The 16837-nt window shown below is 44.0% G+C and overlaps 1 protein-coding gene across 2 annotated transcripts; it reads left to right on the forward strand.

Moving 5' to 3' along the window:
- Nucleotides 1-236: 236 nt before the first annotated feature.
- On the forward strand, nucleotides 237-16196 carry TIGAR (TP53 induced glycolysis regulatory phosphatase). 2 transcript variants are annotated; one of them, XM_043881985.1, is made up of 6 exons: nucleotides 237-439; nucleotides 5907-5944; nucleotides 10029-10150; nucleotides 12516-12593; nucleotides 13228-13338; nucleotides 14377-16196. In XM_043881985.1, exons 1-6 carry the CDS (start codon nucleotides 408-410, stop codon nucleotides 14806-14808), a joined length of 813 nt encoding a protein of 270 aa, XP_043737920.1. In that variant the 5' UTR covers nucleotides 237-407; the 3' UTR covers nucleotides 14809-16196. The 2 variants fall into 2 exon arrangements, with proteins under 2 accessions (XP_043737920.1, XP_043737921.1); XM_043881986.1 differs by lacking the exon at nucleotides 237-439 and adding an exon at nucleotides 452-663.
- Nucleotides 16197-16837: the final 641 nt, after the last annotated feature.

Here is a 16837-nt window from a genome sequence, read left to right on the forward strand (position 1 = left end):
GCTGGCCGCACTCCAGCCTCCAATCAGACTAACCGCAATCGGAGCTGCAGCAGCCTTATCATCGCGGAGCCTCCGGCCCTGGATTTGCCCGGGCGCGACCCGCCTGCCGGGTCCGGGGCGGGGCCGCCGCACCTGCCGCGCTCCAATCACGGGCCTGCGCGCAGCGGCGCACGCGCCACGGCCTTGGGCGGGATCTGGCCGCCCATCAGTCTTCGCGACCTGCCGGGCCCCCGCCTCCCTGATTGGCTGGTCCGGGAGTGACATAGAGGCCGCCTTCACCTATAGCTGCGGAGCCGGCCGGCGGCGCGGTGCGGAAGCGGCGGGGCCCGGCGGCCGCAGTGCAGGCAGCGGGTGCGGATTCTGGCGACCCTGCGGTCCTTGCTCCTCTGGCTCCGGGCGTGGGCGGCATGACGCGCTTCGCTCTGATCGTGGTCCGGCAGTGAGTATGGCCGTCGCCGGCTGCCCTGTCCCTTCCGTGGCGTGCTGCGGGGCTGGGCCGGGGGGACCGAGGATCCGCACCCACCCCGCCAGTCCTGTCCCGTGTGTTCCCCCGCGGCTCGGCCGGGCGATTTCTGGATGTTCCCCGTGAGTTACCCTCTTCCGGCTCTCCTGGCCCAGCGACGCCGAGGAGAAGGCCAGGGGTCAGATGTCATCGGTCTCCCAGTACGTGGGGACGGGGACGTCGGAAGGAGTGAGGTCAAGGTCCCCTTCCCCACCCCACCCCACCCTACCCCAGCTGCTGCTGCTGTTAAGTCGCTTCAGTTGGGGGGCGGCTGAATCCGGAGACACAGTCGAGTCCCAGCACCTCCCGGGCGGCGCGTTTGCCCCCAGCTGGGACCCCAGGGTCTGCAGCGTGGACTGGCCCAGGGCTGACCTTTCCCCTGCAGGCTCTGCGCCCACTCTGTCCCTTCGGTCCCCCAGGCTCGGGTCTGAGATTCTCTTCTTCCCGGCAGAGCTCCGATCACTGGGGGAGGAGCTGGGGCGGGGGGGAGGATGGTGCGCCTCGCCCTGCTCTCAGCCGCCTGCACCGGCCTCAACAAATATTTTTTAACATACGTTATAGGGGCCAAATGCTGACATGTCTTGCCATGCCTTCCTTTTCCTTTTCGACTCTATATTTGCCCGGTGTTAACTGAGTTCAGGGCGGTCAGGAGCACAGATTTTTCAAGCAAGGGCGACATAGATTGGAATCTGGGCTCCACCTGGGAGCCTTGTAACCTGGGCTTCCTTTAACCGACTTAATTTACACGACCGCAATTTCCTGATTTATAAAATGGGGATAGTGATAGGCCCCACACCACTGGGTTAGTGTGATCATTAAATGTTAGAAAGGTCAAGTGCATAGCACGGGGGAGGGGGGTGGAGCATGTATGAAAATTAATGAACTTTTGTTTCTGTAAGGACAACTCTGATAAAAATGCAGCGAGTCCTCCAGTATGTGTGTGTGGTTAATGGGACCAGCATTCTGAGTGGGTTCTGTGTAGCAGAGGACTGGGTTACAGGTAACTAAGATTACATTTTTGACTTCTTGGAGCTGCAAGGAACATCAGAATGGTCTAACCTTGTCAAGCCTGCCTTTAGTTGCTGACTTTTTTTGGTCCTGTTCTTCCTTAATAGGAAGGTTATCTCAGCTGTCATCTGAAGTTGTCCCTTTAGGACTCACAGAATTTTAATGGCCAAGTTAGAAATGGAGATCCTTTCTCCACCCCATTCCTCTGCATTTTATAGAATGGTTTATGACTATCATGTGACCCTCGAAGGACTTTTAGCTAGGCCTTAGCAGAACAGGAACTAGTCTTGACTGCACTTTCCTTTTAATTTGGAGCACTTTCTAGATGCCTGACTCAGTGCCTGACATAAAATTGAAGCCCAGAAGCCGTAGAAAATCTAGGCTAAACCACCCCTTGAAAAACAAGCTGATCCCTATTTATATGCTTAATAGACAATTGTTACATGAATGTATATTTTATCCCCTCCTCCTTAAGCGCTTGAAAGGTATAGAGTTGTTCCCTCAAAGAAATCCTTTGAGGAATTAATTTAAAAATGAGTCTTAATGAATTAGTATTTGCCAGGTACTGTTGTAATTAAATTCTGACTACCATCCAGTGAGGTAAAGAGGGCCTCTCAATTTGCAGATGAGGAAACAGACACAGAGGTCATGAGACTTGCTTAAAATCACCTGATGAGTTGGGGAAGGAGTTTAAACCGAGGCGGCAGTACTGTGGCCCATCCTCTTAACTGCTTTGCCCTTCTGCCTCCTATTTTAGAATTAAAACCTAGTGTTCGTGGATTGCTCGACTATCACCAGCCATTTCAGAAGCTACTTTTTACTTCTTGTGATCTGACTGAAGAGTGATAAGAACAGTATGCTTTGTTCTGTTCTGTTAATGGGAAAGGGCTTCTCTGGTGGTTCAGTGATAAAGAATCCACCTGTAATGCTGGAGATGCAGGTTTGATCCCTGGGTCGGGAAGATCCACTGGAGGAGGAAATGGCAACCCACTCCAGTAATCTTGCCTGGAAAAATCCCATGAACAGAGGAACCTGGCAGGCCGAAGTCCATGTGGTCAAAAAGAGTTAGACACTACTTAGCCACTGAGCACACGTGCATCCATAAGAAATTGCAGAGAAAGTGTTGAAATAATTGCTAGGGTAAAGTTAGTTTCCTCCTTCAGAATTCTCAAAGCTAAAAATTGATGATTCTTTCAGGAAAAGAAACAAGATGCTAAAAGACGCTTACTCCTTGGAAGGAAAATTATGACCAACTTAGACAGCATATTAAAAAGCAGAGACATTACTTTGTCAACACAGGTCCGTCTAGTCAAGGCTGTGGTTTTTCCAGTGGTCATGTATGGATGTGAGAATTGGACTATAAAGAAAGCTGAGCGCCAAAGAATTGATGCTTTTGAACTGTGGTGTTGGAGAAGACTGCAAGGAGATCCAACCAGTCCATCCTAGGGGAGATCAGTCCTGAGTGTTTATTGGAAGGGCTGATGTTGAAGCTGAAACTCCAATACTTTGGCCACCTGATGAGAAAAGCTGACTCATTGGAAAGACCCTGATGCTGGGAAAGATTGAAGGCAGGAGGAGAAGGGGATGACAGAGGATGAGATGGTTGGATGGCATCACCAACACAATGGACATGAGTTTGGGTAGACTCCGGGAGTTGGTGATGGACAGGGAGGCCTGGTGTGCTTCGGTCCATGGGTTTGCAAAGAGTCGGACACGACTGAGCAACTGAACTGAACTGAATTTTTATTGAATGGTGACTCTTCTGATAATGGAAGAAAACTTTTTAACTGCAATTTAAACTCAGCCAAACACTTTATGAATCTTGTGCTGTTACTGTCAGCATGTTGCTCTTCATCAGCATCCTTGAACGTGAGCATGCCAGTGTGTATCATTGTTGGAACAGAATACCCCAGATTTCAGACTTCAAGTCTACTCATCTGATTGAGCTATAGTTTCTCATGGTCTTAGAGCTGCATTGTTGAAAACCCCAAGAAATGCAGAAAGGCCTCTCGTTCCCTTGAAATGTTCTTGTAGGTGTTTGCAATTAGTTGCCTGCAAAACCATCCCATTTCATTTCCATTTTTAGCTAGCTCTTTAAACATTTTTACAAACTAAATTTAATTTACTTTTAATTCCTGAAAGATAATGAATTAGTATAGGTATTGACAGCAACACTGATTTTTTTTTTTAATTCTGCCTCTTTTGGCAGTTACTTAGTTTTCATTGAATGCTAATCATTGTTCTGTTCTAATAGAGCAGGCAAGTTGAATATTGGATCATCTGTAAACTCTTATAAAGATACATGTAATTGTTACGCGCCTGTGATGTGTGTTTTCTGGGAGTAGGATTGATTGATTGGAAGAGCCTATGCAGCTAGGACTAATCTAATATAGACACAAATGTATCATGAATTGGGTATTTTACATTCCCTAATTCCCACCCAACCATCCAGTGAATGTCCTCACATTCCTAGCCCTTGCAAACTTCTCTATTTTCAAATGAATTAATTGGTGTGGAGGAATCCCTGTAAGGCCGTGTATTCATGGTTGAATAGTGGGAGAGTACACTCCATTCTTGTGTACACCAGAGCATATCTACTTTGACAACTCGCCCCAGTTGTACACTAATGTCCCATGATTTGTCTCTCCTGTGGCAGACCCAAGTACTTGTCTGTTGAATCTGAATTATTTAAAAGGATGTGATCAGGAAATTAAGCTATCTTACATGGTTTCTAGAGAAGCACTATTAAGCATAAACCATAACTAACAAAATAAAATGTCTTTTAAAGTGAAGAACAGCGTGATCATCCCCCAAACGAACGGTGCATATTTGAGGGCCTATAAATGGCCGGTCATCAGACTTGGCTTCTTGTCATAAGGCTTGGGGTTCTTGCAGAGTCGGATATCTGTCTTGGAAGTGAATCACATTGCAGATTTTGAAGATGAGCGCTGTTACTCCTGACTCCTTCAAAATATACTCCTCTGACCTTTCCACTCCCCTGACCTTCCCTGTGGCTGCTACAAGCCAAGCTTTGGTTAGGGAAGTGGATTAATAGTAAACCTATTCTAGCCACCCACTTTTCTTTCCCACTCCCCAAATAAGCTAGCTATAACCAGTTGCTGCAAGGATTTGTACAAACCTCTCGAGAAATGTTTGGTTTGTTAACAAACATTTACAAAGCTGTAAAACTAAATATTTGTGCACATTTTTGGGCGGGGGGGGGGGGAATTCTGTTGCTAGATTGCGTCTCTGTGATGTTTATAAGGTGATTTGAAAGCAAAATATGCCCCCATAGAACACCAGTGCGCCCTCCCCTGTCCAGCCTCAGTCCAGTTACCTTGTGACAGTATTTCTCATCCTGTCACTCTGCTGGCTGCTTCAGAATGGGCTGGGTTTGGTTTTGTAATTGCTTAGCACTGCAGAGCGGAGCAGCTGGGGCCGCTCAAGGACTCAGGAACCAGGGTGGGGGCTGTGGGTCCCTGTACCCCTTCCCGCTCCGCTTGTGGTCCCCTGGACCTACTTGCTCAGCCCAGCAGGTGAATGGATGGACTGGCTGTCCCCTTTGGTCCTGATGCCTGGGGAAGTAGTTTTGGTCAACATATTTAAGAAGATGATTTAACAGAAATTTTCTGTCCATACATACACTTTTTTTTTTAAATTGGGGTATAATTGCTTTGTTGGTTTCCGCTGTACACAGTATGAGTCAGATACCTGTGTACATACATTGCCTCCCTCCCGTCCCTCCCCTCTAGGTTGTCACTGAGCTGAGCTCCCTGCACTTTGCAGCAGCTTCCCTCTAGCTATCTGTTCTACACATGGTAGTGTGTGTATCCCAGTGATACTCAATTCATCCACCCACCCCCCATGCCCCCCCCCACCATGACCACAGATGCGTTTTCTACATCTGTGTCTCTATTCCTACCCTGCAAGGAGGTGCATCAGTACTTTTTTCTAGATTCCATATATGTGTGTTAATATACAATATTTGTTTTTCTCTTTGCGACTTACTTCACTCTGTATGACAGGCTCTAGGTTTATCCACATCCCTTACAACTGACTCCGTTTCATTCCTTTTTATGGCTGAGTGACATTCCATTGTGTCTCTGTACATATACTTTGAAAAATAGCATTCTCTGCCTTCAATTCACTTGAGATTTATCTATACGTTTTAATTTGGAACAGTTTGAAATTTGTAGCTCATCAGTCTGGTACATAGAATAGACAACTGCAGGTAGTAGTTTAGAATAAATGTCATTTTTACAGGTTAGATTCTCACGTATGTACAATATGCTGTCTTTACAAATATCATGACCTTGCAATGTCAGGCGTTTTTTTCCTCATTTCGAATGTAACCTGATTTGAAAATAAACGCTTTCTCCCTGTCTTTCTGTTTTAGTGGAGAAACAAGACTTAACAAGGAGAAAATAATTCAAGGTTAGTATTCTCTGACTTTTATTTTAGTTCTCTGTGTTCGTGTTCATGTGAAATGCAGGTTAAAGAGATCCGATGGGGTAGGACGGACTGGGGGCAGGTCTGGACTGTGACCTGGGATTACAGAATTAAAGCATATGATCACAGAAATATGATCAGAGTAGATGGTACTCAAGAGGAGTAAGTCTGTTGAATGAATTGGATGTGAAGACCAGTGCTCCAAGTTGTTTGTGGCCAGCTTCAAAGCGACCTCTCAGCTGATTAAGGAGTTATATTGGGTCTAATTGTCTTCAAATATATCTGCCAGGGTTTAAAATGACTTCTTATTTGGAAACAAAAATTTACTGGCTGGTGTTAATGGTATTTTTCTTGCTAAGATGTATTATTTTTAGTAGTAACAAAGAAATAGTTTAAAAAGAGAATTTCTGTTCTCACATGGGGTTGTCACTTTATTCTGACTATACCCCCCCACCCCCTCGCCCCAGCTTGATCTGTTAATTTGGGTTCAGATCTTTTAATCTCCCTGTGATCCAGCTGGTGTGGCTTCTAAAGAATATCTTTCAGCTAGACATGCTATTTCTGTGCTCTGATGATACAAGCGTTGAGTTTTATATTTTGGGGCTAGAGACATCTGGTGTTTGCAGGAGCTGATTTTTAATACCCCACGTGCCTGCCTCCTGCTGGAAACCAGTCTCTGTTTCCCACTGACCTGGGCCCCACCCAGAGCATCCTCAGGACCCATTACCTTGTTTGTTCTTGGGCCCTGCTCACTTATCTCATTTCATTTGAAACTGACAGTAGAACATGAATAAAAGTTTCCATGTTCATGACCTTCTTTTTAGATTTGTTTTGTGTTCTTTTCCTAACTTTGAAAGTTAGATGCTTAGTTTCTTCCGTTACAGCCACCTTCTTTTTCTTTTAATTTTTGTAAGCATTCAAGCTTACATGGTTTTAAGTACCATTTTTGTTGCATGCCTACAGTTTTGATTTATAGTAATCTAGTAGGTATTCAGTACGAAGTATCTTAAATTTCCATTATGGTTTCTTCACTGACCTGTAAGTTATTTTGAACTGCTTTTTAAATTTCCAAATGAGTGGGCTCTTTGGTTTTGTTCTTCATCTTTTGTGATTGACTTACAGTGTGATTGCTTTCTGTTTTGACAATACGGTTTATTTGGTAATCTGTCTTTGAAATTGGTTAGCATGGTCAGTTTTTATAAATCTACTATATGTTAGAGAAAAATCTTTGTTTTCTAATTGTTGGGTTTGGAATTTTATTTCAAATCATTAAGCTTGATTTTGTCATTCAAATCTTCCCATACTTTACTAGTTTTGTAAATTTACTCATGTGCCTATATGACCTAAGGGGTCAGTTTATGCATGAGATATATTGAATTTCCCACTGTGATGGCCAGTTCATCCTTAAATACCTTCATTTTGTGCTTTATATATTCTGCTTTTATATGCTTCGAGGCTATTTTATTAGGCACATACAAGTTTAAAGATTGCTCTATCTTCCTGGTGAATTGAACATTGTTTATAGTGATCTTCACAATCCTTAATAAGACTTCTGTTACAGAGTCATGCAATTCTGGGAGTGATATGACAGCTCCAGCTGTGTGGGGTTGGAATTTTCCTGGTGTGTATTTTCCCATCCCTTTCTTTTCAGCCTTGCTGGGTACTGGTGTCCTAAGTGTTACCTTGTAAATGGTAGGCAGCTGATTTTGGTTCTCTTAAAAAAAAAACAATGCAGTCTTTTTGTTAACTGGTGAGAGTGGTTTGTCCATGTTGACTCTGGTTTCTGGTGTGTTTGGATTTTTCCTTTGTGATTCTTTTTTTTCCTTCTTTTTCTAACCTTTTCCTTCTCACTAACCTTTACTTCTTAGGTGCCTACTTTTCTTTTCCTTATCCAACCCACTGTTACCTTGCCTTCTGGCCTTGAAATAAGCCATGTCTGTTCTTTTAATAGCTGTCTTTATATCATTACCATTCATACCTACTAAAGTATGAGATAAATATCCTCTCTCCTGAAAAATGCGATGGCATGTGCTGTTGTTTTAGTCTCCTGGCCTTTTTCACCTGTGCAACCTAGGCATTATTATTTTACTTAGTGTTTGTTTAAATTTACAGCCGTATTTGCCAGTTTCTCCTGTCACCATTTCTTTCGCATCTCAGACCTTCATTCCTGGAGCATCTTTTCTGAGAAGTCCTCTTGTGTAAGTTGGTTGGTGGTAAAGATAGTTTCAATCAGTTCTATTCCAGGCAGTTCTGTTTTTATTCTCTTTAGTCTTTTTTAGTCCAGTTCTAGACTGATGGTTCTTTTAGAAGCTATTACTTGCTTGGGTTTTTTTTTTTTTTTTTTTGGCTTCTATTGCTCCTGTCCAGAGATCTTCTTTCAGCCAAATGGTGTCCCATGGTGGGTATCCCATCAAGTCCATGGTGTCCCATCATATCCCATGGTGTCCTGTCTGTCTTTCTCTGTAGCTGTTTTCAAAATCTTTTTATTTTGGTTTTCTGCGGTTTCTCTTACTAAATCTGGCAGGGTATTTTTTTTTTTTTTTTATAATTTATCCCTCTCAGTGTATATCTTATCTGTAGTTTTATGTCTTTCCTGATTTCTGTTCTCCATTTCACACTTCCTGTTGTTTCATACTTCCTGTTCTCCATTTCGCACTTCCTGTTCTGTTTCATAGTTCCTGTTCTCCATTTCACATTTCCTGTTCTCCATTTCACACTTCCTGTTCTCCATTTCACATTTTCTGTTCTCCATTTCACACTTCCTGTTCTATTTCATACTTCCTATTCTCCATTTCGCACTTCCTGTTCTGTTTCATAGTTCCTGTTCTCCATTTCACATTTCCTGTTCTCCATTTCACACTTCCTGTTCTGTTTCACATTTCCTGTTCTCCATTTTCTCTCTTTCTGGAGTTCCCACTAGCTGTAGTTAGGAATCCTTGTCCTTCCTCCGTGTCTCTAACACGTCTGAGATGTGCTCTTATCTCCTTGTATCTGTAGAGGAGGGGCACAGCCTTACCTTTGGGTTTGTGAAGCTTCTCAGCTTAATGAACTTCCTTTTATCCACTGAGGGATATTTTTTTTCCTCCACAGCAATTCCGTTTTTCATTGTTAAAAGATGTGTTTAGTTCCTTTAGAAACCTGTTTTTTTTTTTTTTTTGTAGCTTAAAACAACACAAATTTACTCTCTTACAGTTCTGGCAGTCAGAATTTGAAACCTGTGTCTCTGAGCTAAAATCAAGGTGTCAGCAGGTTGGTTCCTTCTGGAAGTTATGAAGGAAGAATCCATTTCCTTGCCTAATTTTTTAAATTTATTTTTTGGCTGCACTGGGTCTTCACTGTTGTGCTCGGGCTTCAGTGGTTGCGGCACGCAGGCTTAGTTGCCTGGAGGCATGTGGGATTTTCCCAGACCAGGGATCAAACCTGTGTCCCTTGCACTGGCAACCTGTCTGGTTTTTGAGGACTTGTTGCTTGTTTTTGTGATTCAGTGTGCAGTCTCTGCTGATTTCCATGTCTGAACTTCTGGTCTGTTACCCACTGTTTCCACTGACCCTCATTCACGATGGGTTATTGTCCTCTGTGTGGTGTCACTGGCTGAACTGATGTTTGCTCTAAGTGGGTAGAAGGCTTGTCGGCCTTTATGGAGAATGATTTGTAGTACTGTATGTTACTGAATTTGAACGGTGGAGATAAAGAAGGAAAACTTCTCTAGGTGATGATCCAACCACCAAAATACAGCAGCTGGGCCGAGAAGGTAGGTCAGAGGCAGCACTAATGAAACAGGCTGGTAGAGTGGTAGGCGGTGCAGGGCAGGGGCGCTGAAGGCAGTCTCATCACCCACCAGTTCCCGTCAGGCAGACATTCTTCTGGAAAACACTTGGATACCTGAACTTCTGTAGGGATTATAGCTTAATTTTGCTTGCTTTTAGTTTTCTGAAAAGTTATGTGAAAAGTACCCAAGGAAGACTTTCGATAAAATATAGGTAGATGCTCTTTATATTCTCTTAGGTGTGATTTTTATTTGCATCCGTTATATATTTGAACATTACTGTTCCTTCTCTTAATACTGCAGGACAAGGAATAGATGAGCCTCTTTCAGAAACCGGATTTAAACAAGCAGCTGCTGCTGGTATATTTCTTAAAGATGTGAAGTTTACTCATGTTTTCTCCAGTGACCTTATAAGGACAAAGCAGGTAAGTTTAGTCCAGGATGAGGCTCGTGAGTCAAAAGTTTCAACAGTTGTAACCTTGAGAAATTTCTTCCCAGAGTTCATAGAGAATTAAATCGCACACAAACATCATCCCCAATCCCCTTTGCTCACTGACAGAAGTTCTTTTTATTTCACTTTTATATTTTATTTTGGTAATTTAATCAGAGCAGCTTGGGGGGAAATGTCTAATAAAATGCCAAAAGCAAAGAGGGTGTTGTGAGAGAAACCCAGTGGAAACACCACAGAGATTGAACGATTGAGACATCAGATATTGGAACTCAGAGCTTAAAAAGCAGTTATGTTGCTATAAAGAAATAAAAGATGTGTGAAATATCTTTAGGGAACACATTACTATAAAAACAACCCCAGAGGTTTGAAAAAACCACATCAACTTCTGAAAGCTAAGGGAAGGAGACTTTGGTGGCAACCAGGGGGAATAACAGGGCTGGAATATAGCCTCCCCCAACAAACAACCAGAAAACAAGACAACACCTGTGAGACAGCTGCTTTCAGGTAGTGGACTCCAGGAAGCCTGGGCTGCAGCCTCAGATGGAGTGAAACAAAGGGGATGAACCCTCAATTGTCATGGTTTTCTGACTGAAGTGACCCCCAGACTTCTGCAAAAGCAGCCAACTAGAGGTCAGTGGTCTCCGAGTTGAGGGGACAAAGCTTGGAATTTGGAAGGCTTAAGTAACTAAAATCTGTGGGGCAGAGTGCTGGAGAGAGAAATGCACAGAGAAGACTCTAGACACATGTGAAGAAGTCCTCATCAGTCTCTGGTGAACGGTTAGTCTGCACAGGGGTGGCTGGAACCGCACGAGGGCAGAAAACAGGACTCCGGGGGAGAATAGTCGCTGGGGTGCAGTTGTCCAGTCGATTCCTGGGGCCCACACAATGTGGGGAGGCATTAGAGCTCCCACAGCACAAGTGGAGGCTTTGCTGAATACAGAGAGCGTGTCCCCCCTTCACAGTGAGGCTAAACTGCCCTCAGGAGCAGCATGAGGGGAGAAGTAGGAGACGGCAGAAGCAACCCCATCTCCTAGAGATGAAAAGTGCAGTGTTCTGAAATGAACGATTCACAGCGTGGGGTTAGCAGTAGGTTAGCCACTGTAGAAGAAGAGGTCGGTGAACGGGAAGACATGGAAACGGAACACTCCATAATTAACTGTGGAAGGAAAAAAGGCTGGAAAAGGAAAAATGAAGAGTCTCTGAACTGTGGGACGGTACCAGGCAGTGCAGTATTACACACAGTTGAAGTCTCAAAAGGGAAACAGGGAAGAGAGGTGGGGTGAGTGTGAAAGTAAAAGATACTTTGAAGAAATGACAACTCAAAAGTGCTTTCGAAAATTAAGGTGAAATAAAGACTTTCTCTTTCAAGCACAAGTTGAGGGACCCACACTTACATTGTCCTGCTTTTTTATTCAGTGTTTTTGTCCAGTTGGACTTTGACAAAGATGCCAAGATAATTCTGTGGTTGAAAGGGTGGTCTTTTTCCGTAAAAGGTGTTGAAACAATGGACCAGCCATCTGGAAGAACATGACATGTGACTCTTACCTCACACAGTACACAAAAACTAACTTGCAGCCTATCATAGAACACGTCTGAAAGCTAAAGCTATGGGACTTCTGTAAGAAAACACAGGAGGAAAGTCTTTATAAAAGTTTTTTGGAACAAAGCATAAATAAGACACAGGGAGGGAGAAAATTATAAATGTGTATGTTATATATGTGTGTATATATCTGACACATACATGTATTTGTCAGTAAATAACTTTGTTTTATAAGTGATTGATCTACAATCTTTATTAATATATATACCTTCTCCAATAAGATTTTTGCTTTCATGTATTCTTGCTATTGATCAGTGCCATTTCTTTTCAGCTTAAGGAAGCCCCGTAACTATTTCTTGTGGGGCTGGTTTCGTGGTGATGAACTCCTTTAGCTTTTGTTTATCTGGAAAACTCTTTGATCTTGTCTTCAATTCTGAGCAACCTTGCTGGGTAGAGTATTCTTAGCTGGAATTCTCAGCACTTTGAATATGTCACACCACTACCTCTGACCTGTAAGATTTCTACTAGAAAATCTACTGTTAGCCTTTTAGGGTTTTCCTTGTCCTTGGGAGGAGGTGAGTTGAGGGTCTTCCTATGATATCATCCTGAGCACTCCCGGAATGATTTTTCTCCTGGGGGGTGGGGTGCGTGTCATGCAGAACCTTTGTTCCCCAACCAAGGATCTGAACAGTGCCCCCTGCAATGGAAGCAAGCATGCCCTGATCATTGGCATGCTAGGGGATTCCCCGATAAGGATTATTTTTATGAGAAAAGAAATGGTTGTCTTTTTGATTTGCAGACTGTGCATGGGATTTTGGAGAAGAGCAAATTTTGCAAAGATATGACAGTAAAGTATGATTCAAGACTTCGAGAAAGGGTAAGTATTAATAGCTTACTTATATGTTGTTCTTCTACCATAAGATATCAGTACAGCAACTCGGTTTATCCCATGGCTGGAAATCAAATGCCTTCCTGCTTGGGATGTGAAATTGGCTATTACATGAAGAATCTACTGTGTGGCAATTACTCTCACTTACTCTCGTGAATAGTGTCTTATTTAATCATTAAAATCGTAGGCAAGAGGCATCTTAAATTATAAAAGCAAGGCATACTTGTGAGGACTTAGTACAAAAGAGTTTAAAAGTGAAAAGTTCTCTTCCCAGCCTCCAATCCTCCTACATCAACACTGGCTGTTAGTGGTCTTTTTGGTCTTCTGATTTAATGACCTATGAAAGTTGTCATTTTAATCTTTCTTACTATGGATTCTCGAGAAGGCAGATTTCCCATATTTCTTGGCCATTGGTATTTCCTCTGTGACTTGTGCATTTTGCTAAGGCTTGATTTTTAAGAGTCTAAACAGCTAACAAGCTCTGAAGTCACATGGATCTGGGTTTGCATCTTTTCAGAGGAGATAGGATAAAGTAAGGTGAAAGTGTGCCATAAACATGTACTTAATTGTCTGTGTATTGCAAATTCCCCTTGAGGCACTTTTGTCTGTTGGATCATTGCAGAAATATGGGGCCGCAGAAGGCAGGCCGCTGAGCGAGCTGAGGGCAATGGCCAAAGCGGCAGGGCAGGAGTGCCCAGCGTTCACACCACCCGGAGGAGAGACCCTGGACCAGGTACGCAGCCCGGGGGAAAGGGGCCGTGTCCACGAGCTTGTCAACATCCAAGTAGCTGAAACCTGATTCGTCGTGTGAGCGAGATGTTTCTGAATTTTAGCTAAGCAATTTGCAAGTTGTTTGGTTCACAAAACAACTCTGCACGATACCGTATTTTCCCCCCTTTTTAATCTGTCTATCTCGTTTATTAATTTGGCATCATTTCTGATCATGGATTTGAGGAAATGGGTTATTAGATGGGCTCGTTAAGAACGGGGAGCAGCCGTCTCTGCAGTGACAGGGGGGTCAGTGAAGCAGGTGTGTGCTGCCCAGGAGGGCGGGCAGCCGATAGCCTCGGGCGCAGGGTCGTCACGCCTCCCCGCCCCCACCCCTCCCGGTGACATCGTAGCCCCTGGAGTGTTCTGCTGCTGAGTTGTGTTACGGGTGATCATCTTCCTCCCTGTTTTTAATTTTCGTAGTTTCCTTGTAAGGACTTCGTATGAGTTTAGCGAGGGACGGCTTTTCATCCTTGCTGTCATTGAACTTCAGAAGTGTTGGATGTAGTTTCCTAGGTGACGCTGTTTCACGACCTTCTGTTGGCTTTAAGTCAGGCGTCAGGCATTGTATCTTACTCACCTTTGCCCCCAGAGTGCTCTCATGGTTCCAGAAATATATTGGGCACTTACTCACTAGTGTCAGTGGAAGTACTGGTTGAATGACTAGAAATAGAGTTTCATCTGCTTCTGTAGTATAACTGACTTACAGAAAAATTGGTTCTGTTGATATCCTAAGTGTTACTTGGTCAATTGTGTCCAACTCTTTTTGACCCCATGGATGGTAACTCGCCAGGCTCCTCTGTCTGTAGAATTCTTCAGGCAAGAATACTGGAGTGGGTTGCCATTCCCTTCTTCAGGGGATCTTCCCGACCCAGGGACTGAACCCGGGTCTCCTGCATTGCAGGCAGATTCTTTACCATCTGAGCCACCAGCGAAGCCTGTTTATGTCTTAAGATCATCATTAATGTCACTTTATTTCACCTTTTTTTTTCTTTCATTGCAGCTGAAAATGCGTGGAAAAGACTTTTTTGAATTTCTTTGTCAACTGATCCTGAAAGAAGCCGGTCAGAACGAAGAGTTTTCCCAGGAAGCCCCGAGCAGCTGTCTGGAAAGCTCCCTGGCAGAGATATTTCCTTTAGGGAAAAACTGTGCCTCCACGTTTCACTCGGACAGCGGCACCCCGGGCCTAGCAGCCAGTGTCTTAGTCGTGAGTCACGGCGCCTACATGCGGAGCCTGTTGGATTACTTTCTGACCGACCTCAAGTGCTCGTTCCCAGCGACTCTGAGCAGGTCCGAGCTCACGTCCGTCAGCCCTAACACAGGGATGACTGTCTTCATCCTAAACTTTGAGAAAGGAGGCAAGGGGAAACCAACCGCCCAGTGTGTGTGTGTGAACCTGCAGGGCCACCTGGCCGGGGTGAGCAAAACTCCCTAAATCTAAATCATCTGCATGGAGATCTTAACAAATGGGAACCTCTGAGGGAGTGCCTCTGACTTTACTTCCATCCTTTGCTAATGCAGACTTGGAAGCAGTTAAAAAGCTGCCCGTTACAATAGGTTATAAAACTCGAGTGGAATCAGAGCCATGTGAAACACTAATGGAAAACCATCGAAAATGGACTTTTTTGGTGCAGGTATAGTTGGAATTTTCTGGGGTAATTTTACCACCCTGCTCAGTAAGCTCTCTGTATTGTAAATGGATGAGGGAACTCAGTATTGTGAATTGGGGCATGAATAACCCTGTTACTATGGTCTTGGGGTTTTTTTGGGTTTTTTTGCTTTTTTAACGTCTTTTTTTTTTTTTAATGTTTTTCTTTAATGTCTGAAAAATCTAACCTGTTTTCTTGACTCTTGGTAAGATACTGTATTTTTTTTTTTTCTGTCTTCATCCAGTGCTTGGAAGAGGGAACTTGTAATTTCCACTCCATATTTTTGTGACACTATGTTATAGTCCTTTAAAGGAAACCTGCTATCATTGTTTACGTGAAAGCAAACGACACTAAATGTTTACTATGGAAATCAGCTGTTGTAACTGTGGACTCTGGAGGCTTTGAGATACAGATGAATGTGGCTTGTAGTTGCAGAACAGTATAGTGAGGAAGAACCATCATCTATTACAGAATTTTTCAAAGAGGGAATCAAAGCAGGAGAAACAAAAAGAGCAGACCTTTCATATCTAACCTGTGGGCTGAAGAATTAGTTTGAACATGGTGCTTAAGAATGCACACGGTTGCTGACTTGCTTCATAGCAGTGGGGTTTTATTCAAGATGAGGTTTCCTCTCTTTTCCACCAGATGGTGCTAGAGAAAAGGGATTTGGGTTATCATCACCGACTTCATGGACCTGAGTTTGAGCAAGCTCAGGAAGTTGGTGATGGACAGGGAAGCCTGGCATGCTGCTGTCCTTGGGGTCACAAAGAGTCAGACACGACGGAGCGACTGAACTGAGCTGAAATTCTGTGCAACAGATGGGTCCCTCTGAAGTCCTCGTCTCCATGGAGAAAGTGTTTTCCATGCAGTTCTGCTTACAAATAGTCATGTTGATGAATGCTGTGAGCCTCGGCTCACAAGAGGGTAAGACCGAGTCTGTCTGTCACTTAAGGCTAAAGTCACACTGAGATGTATGTCACGTTTAGGATCATGCGGTCCTCAGTGTGTCCAGGGCCGCCCGTGGTCCTGGGACAGAGCACGTGGTTGCGCACACAGGAAGCTCACTGCAGACAGACAGCTGGAAAGTCATCAGAAAAGAACAAATAATAAACGCCCACTTCCCCACCCTCCAGAAGTAGTAACTAACCCCCTCCTTTTTTTTTTTTTTTTTTTTAATAACGCACTGAGATGGAAGTAAAGTTCCTCTAAGCAGCCATCACTGCCCTGTTGCCTCCTGCTCTCCGTAGAGGCGGCCAGCACCACAGGCCCACACACCCACCCATCCTTCACATGGTATCATCAGGGAACGGTATCATTCTGGCATTTTACAGATGGCCGCAGCATCGGTCTATTCTGACTTCTCACTTACTGTGTGTATCTTGAGGCTCTATACTGGTATGTACAGATCTGGTTACTTCTCTAACCACTGTATTCTGCAGAATAAACACAGTATATTTTATTTTTTTATCCTCCCATCAGTGGATGTTTTGCTTTACTCACCGTTTTCTTAATAGAAACAGTGCTTCAGGGAGTGGCCTTGTGCCGGGTCCGAGAAAGTGTGCATCCCCGGTCTGACAGGAGCCAGTATTCTCCAGAACATCGGTTTTTCAGTCTCACTGGAAGTATTTCAAAAGCTCCTGGTCTCCACATCTTTGGCAACACTTGACTTTGTCTGGTGAAATTGTGTTAATCTGATATGTGAAGAATATGCCCCTGTGTTAATGAGCTTTTCTGTGAGTGCTGGAGTCTGGGCATTTTTGTGTGTGTGTGCATCCTGACCATTGGGTTCCCTCTCTGGCAAGTCATCAGTCAGCA

The sequence above is a fragment of the Cervus elaphus genome, chromosome 22, assembly GCF_910594005.1.
Source record: "Cervus elaphus chromosome 22, mCerEla1.1, whole genome shotgun sequence".
In the NCBI taxonomy this organism is placed as follows: domain Eukaryota; kingdom Metazoa; phylum Chordata; class Mammalia; order Artiodactyla; family Cervidae; genus Cervus; species Cervus elaphus.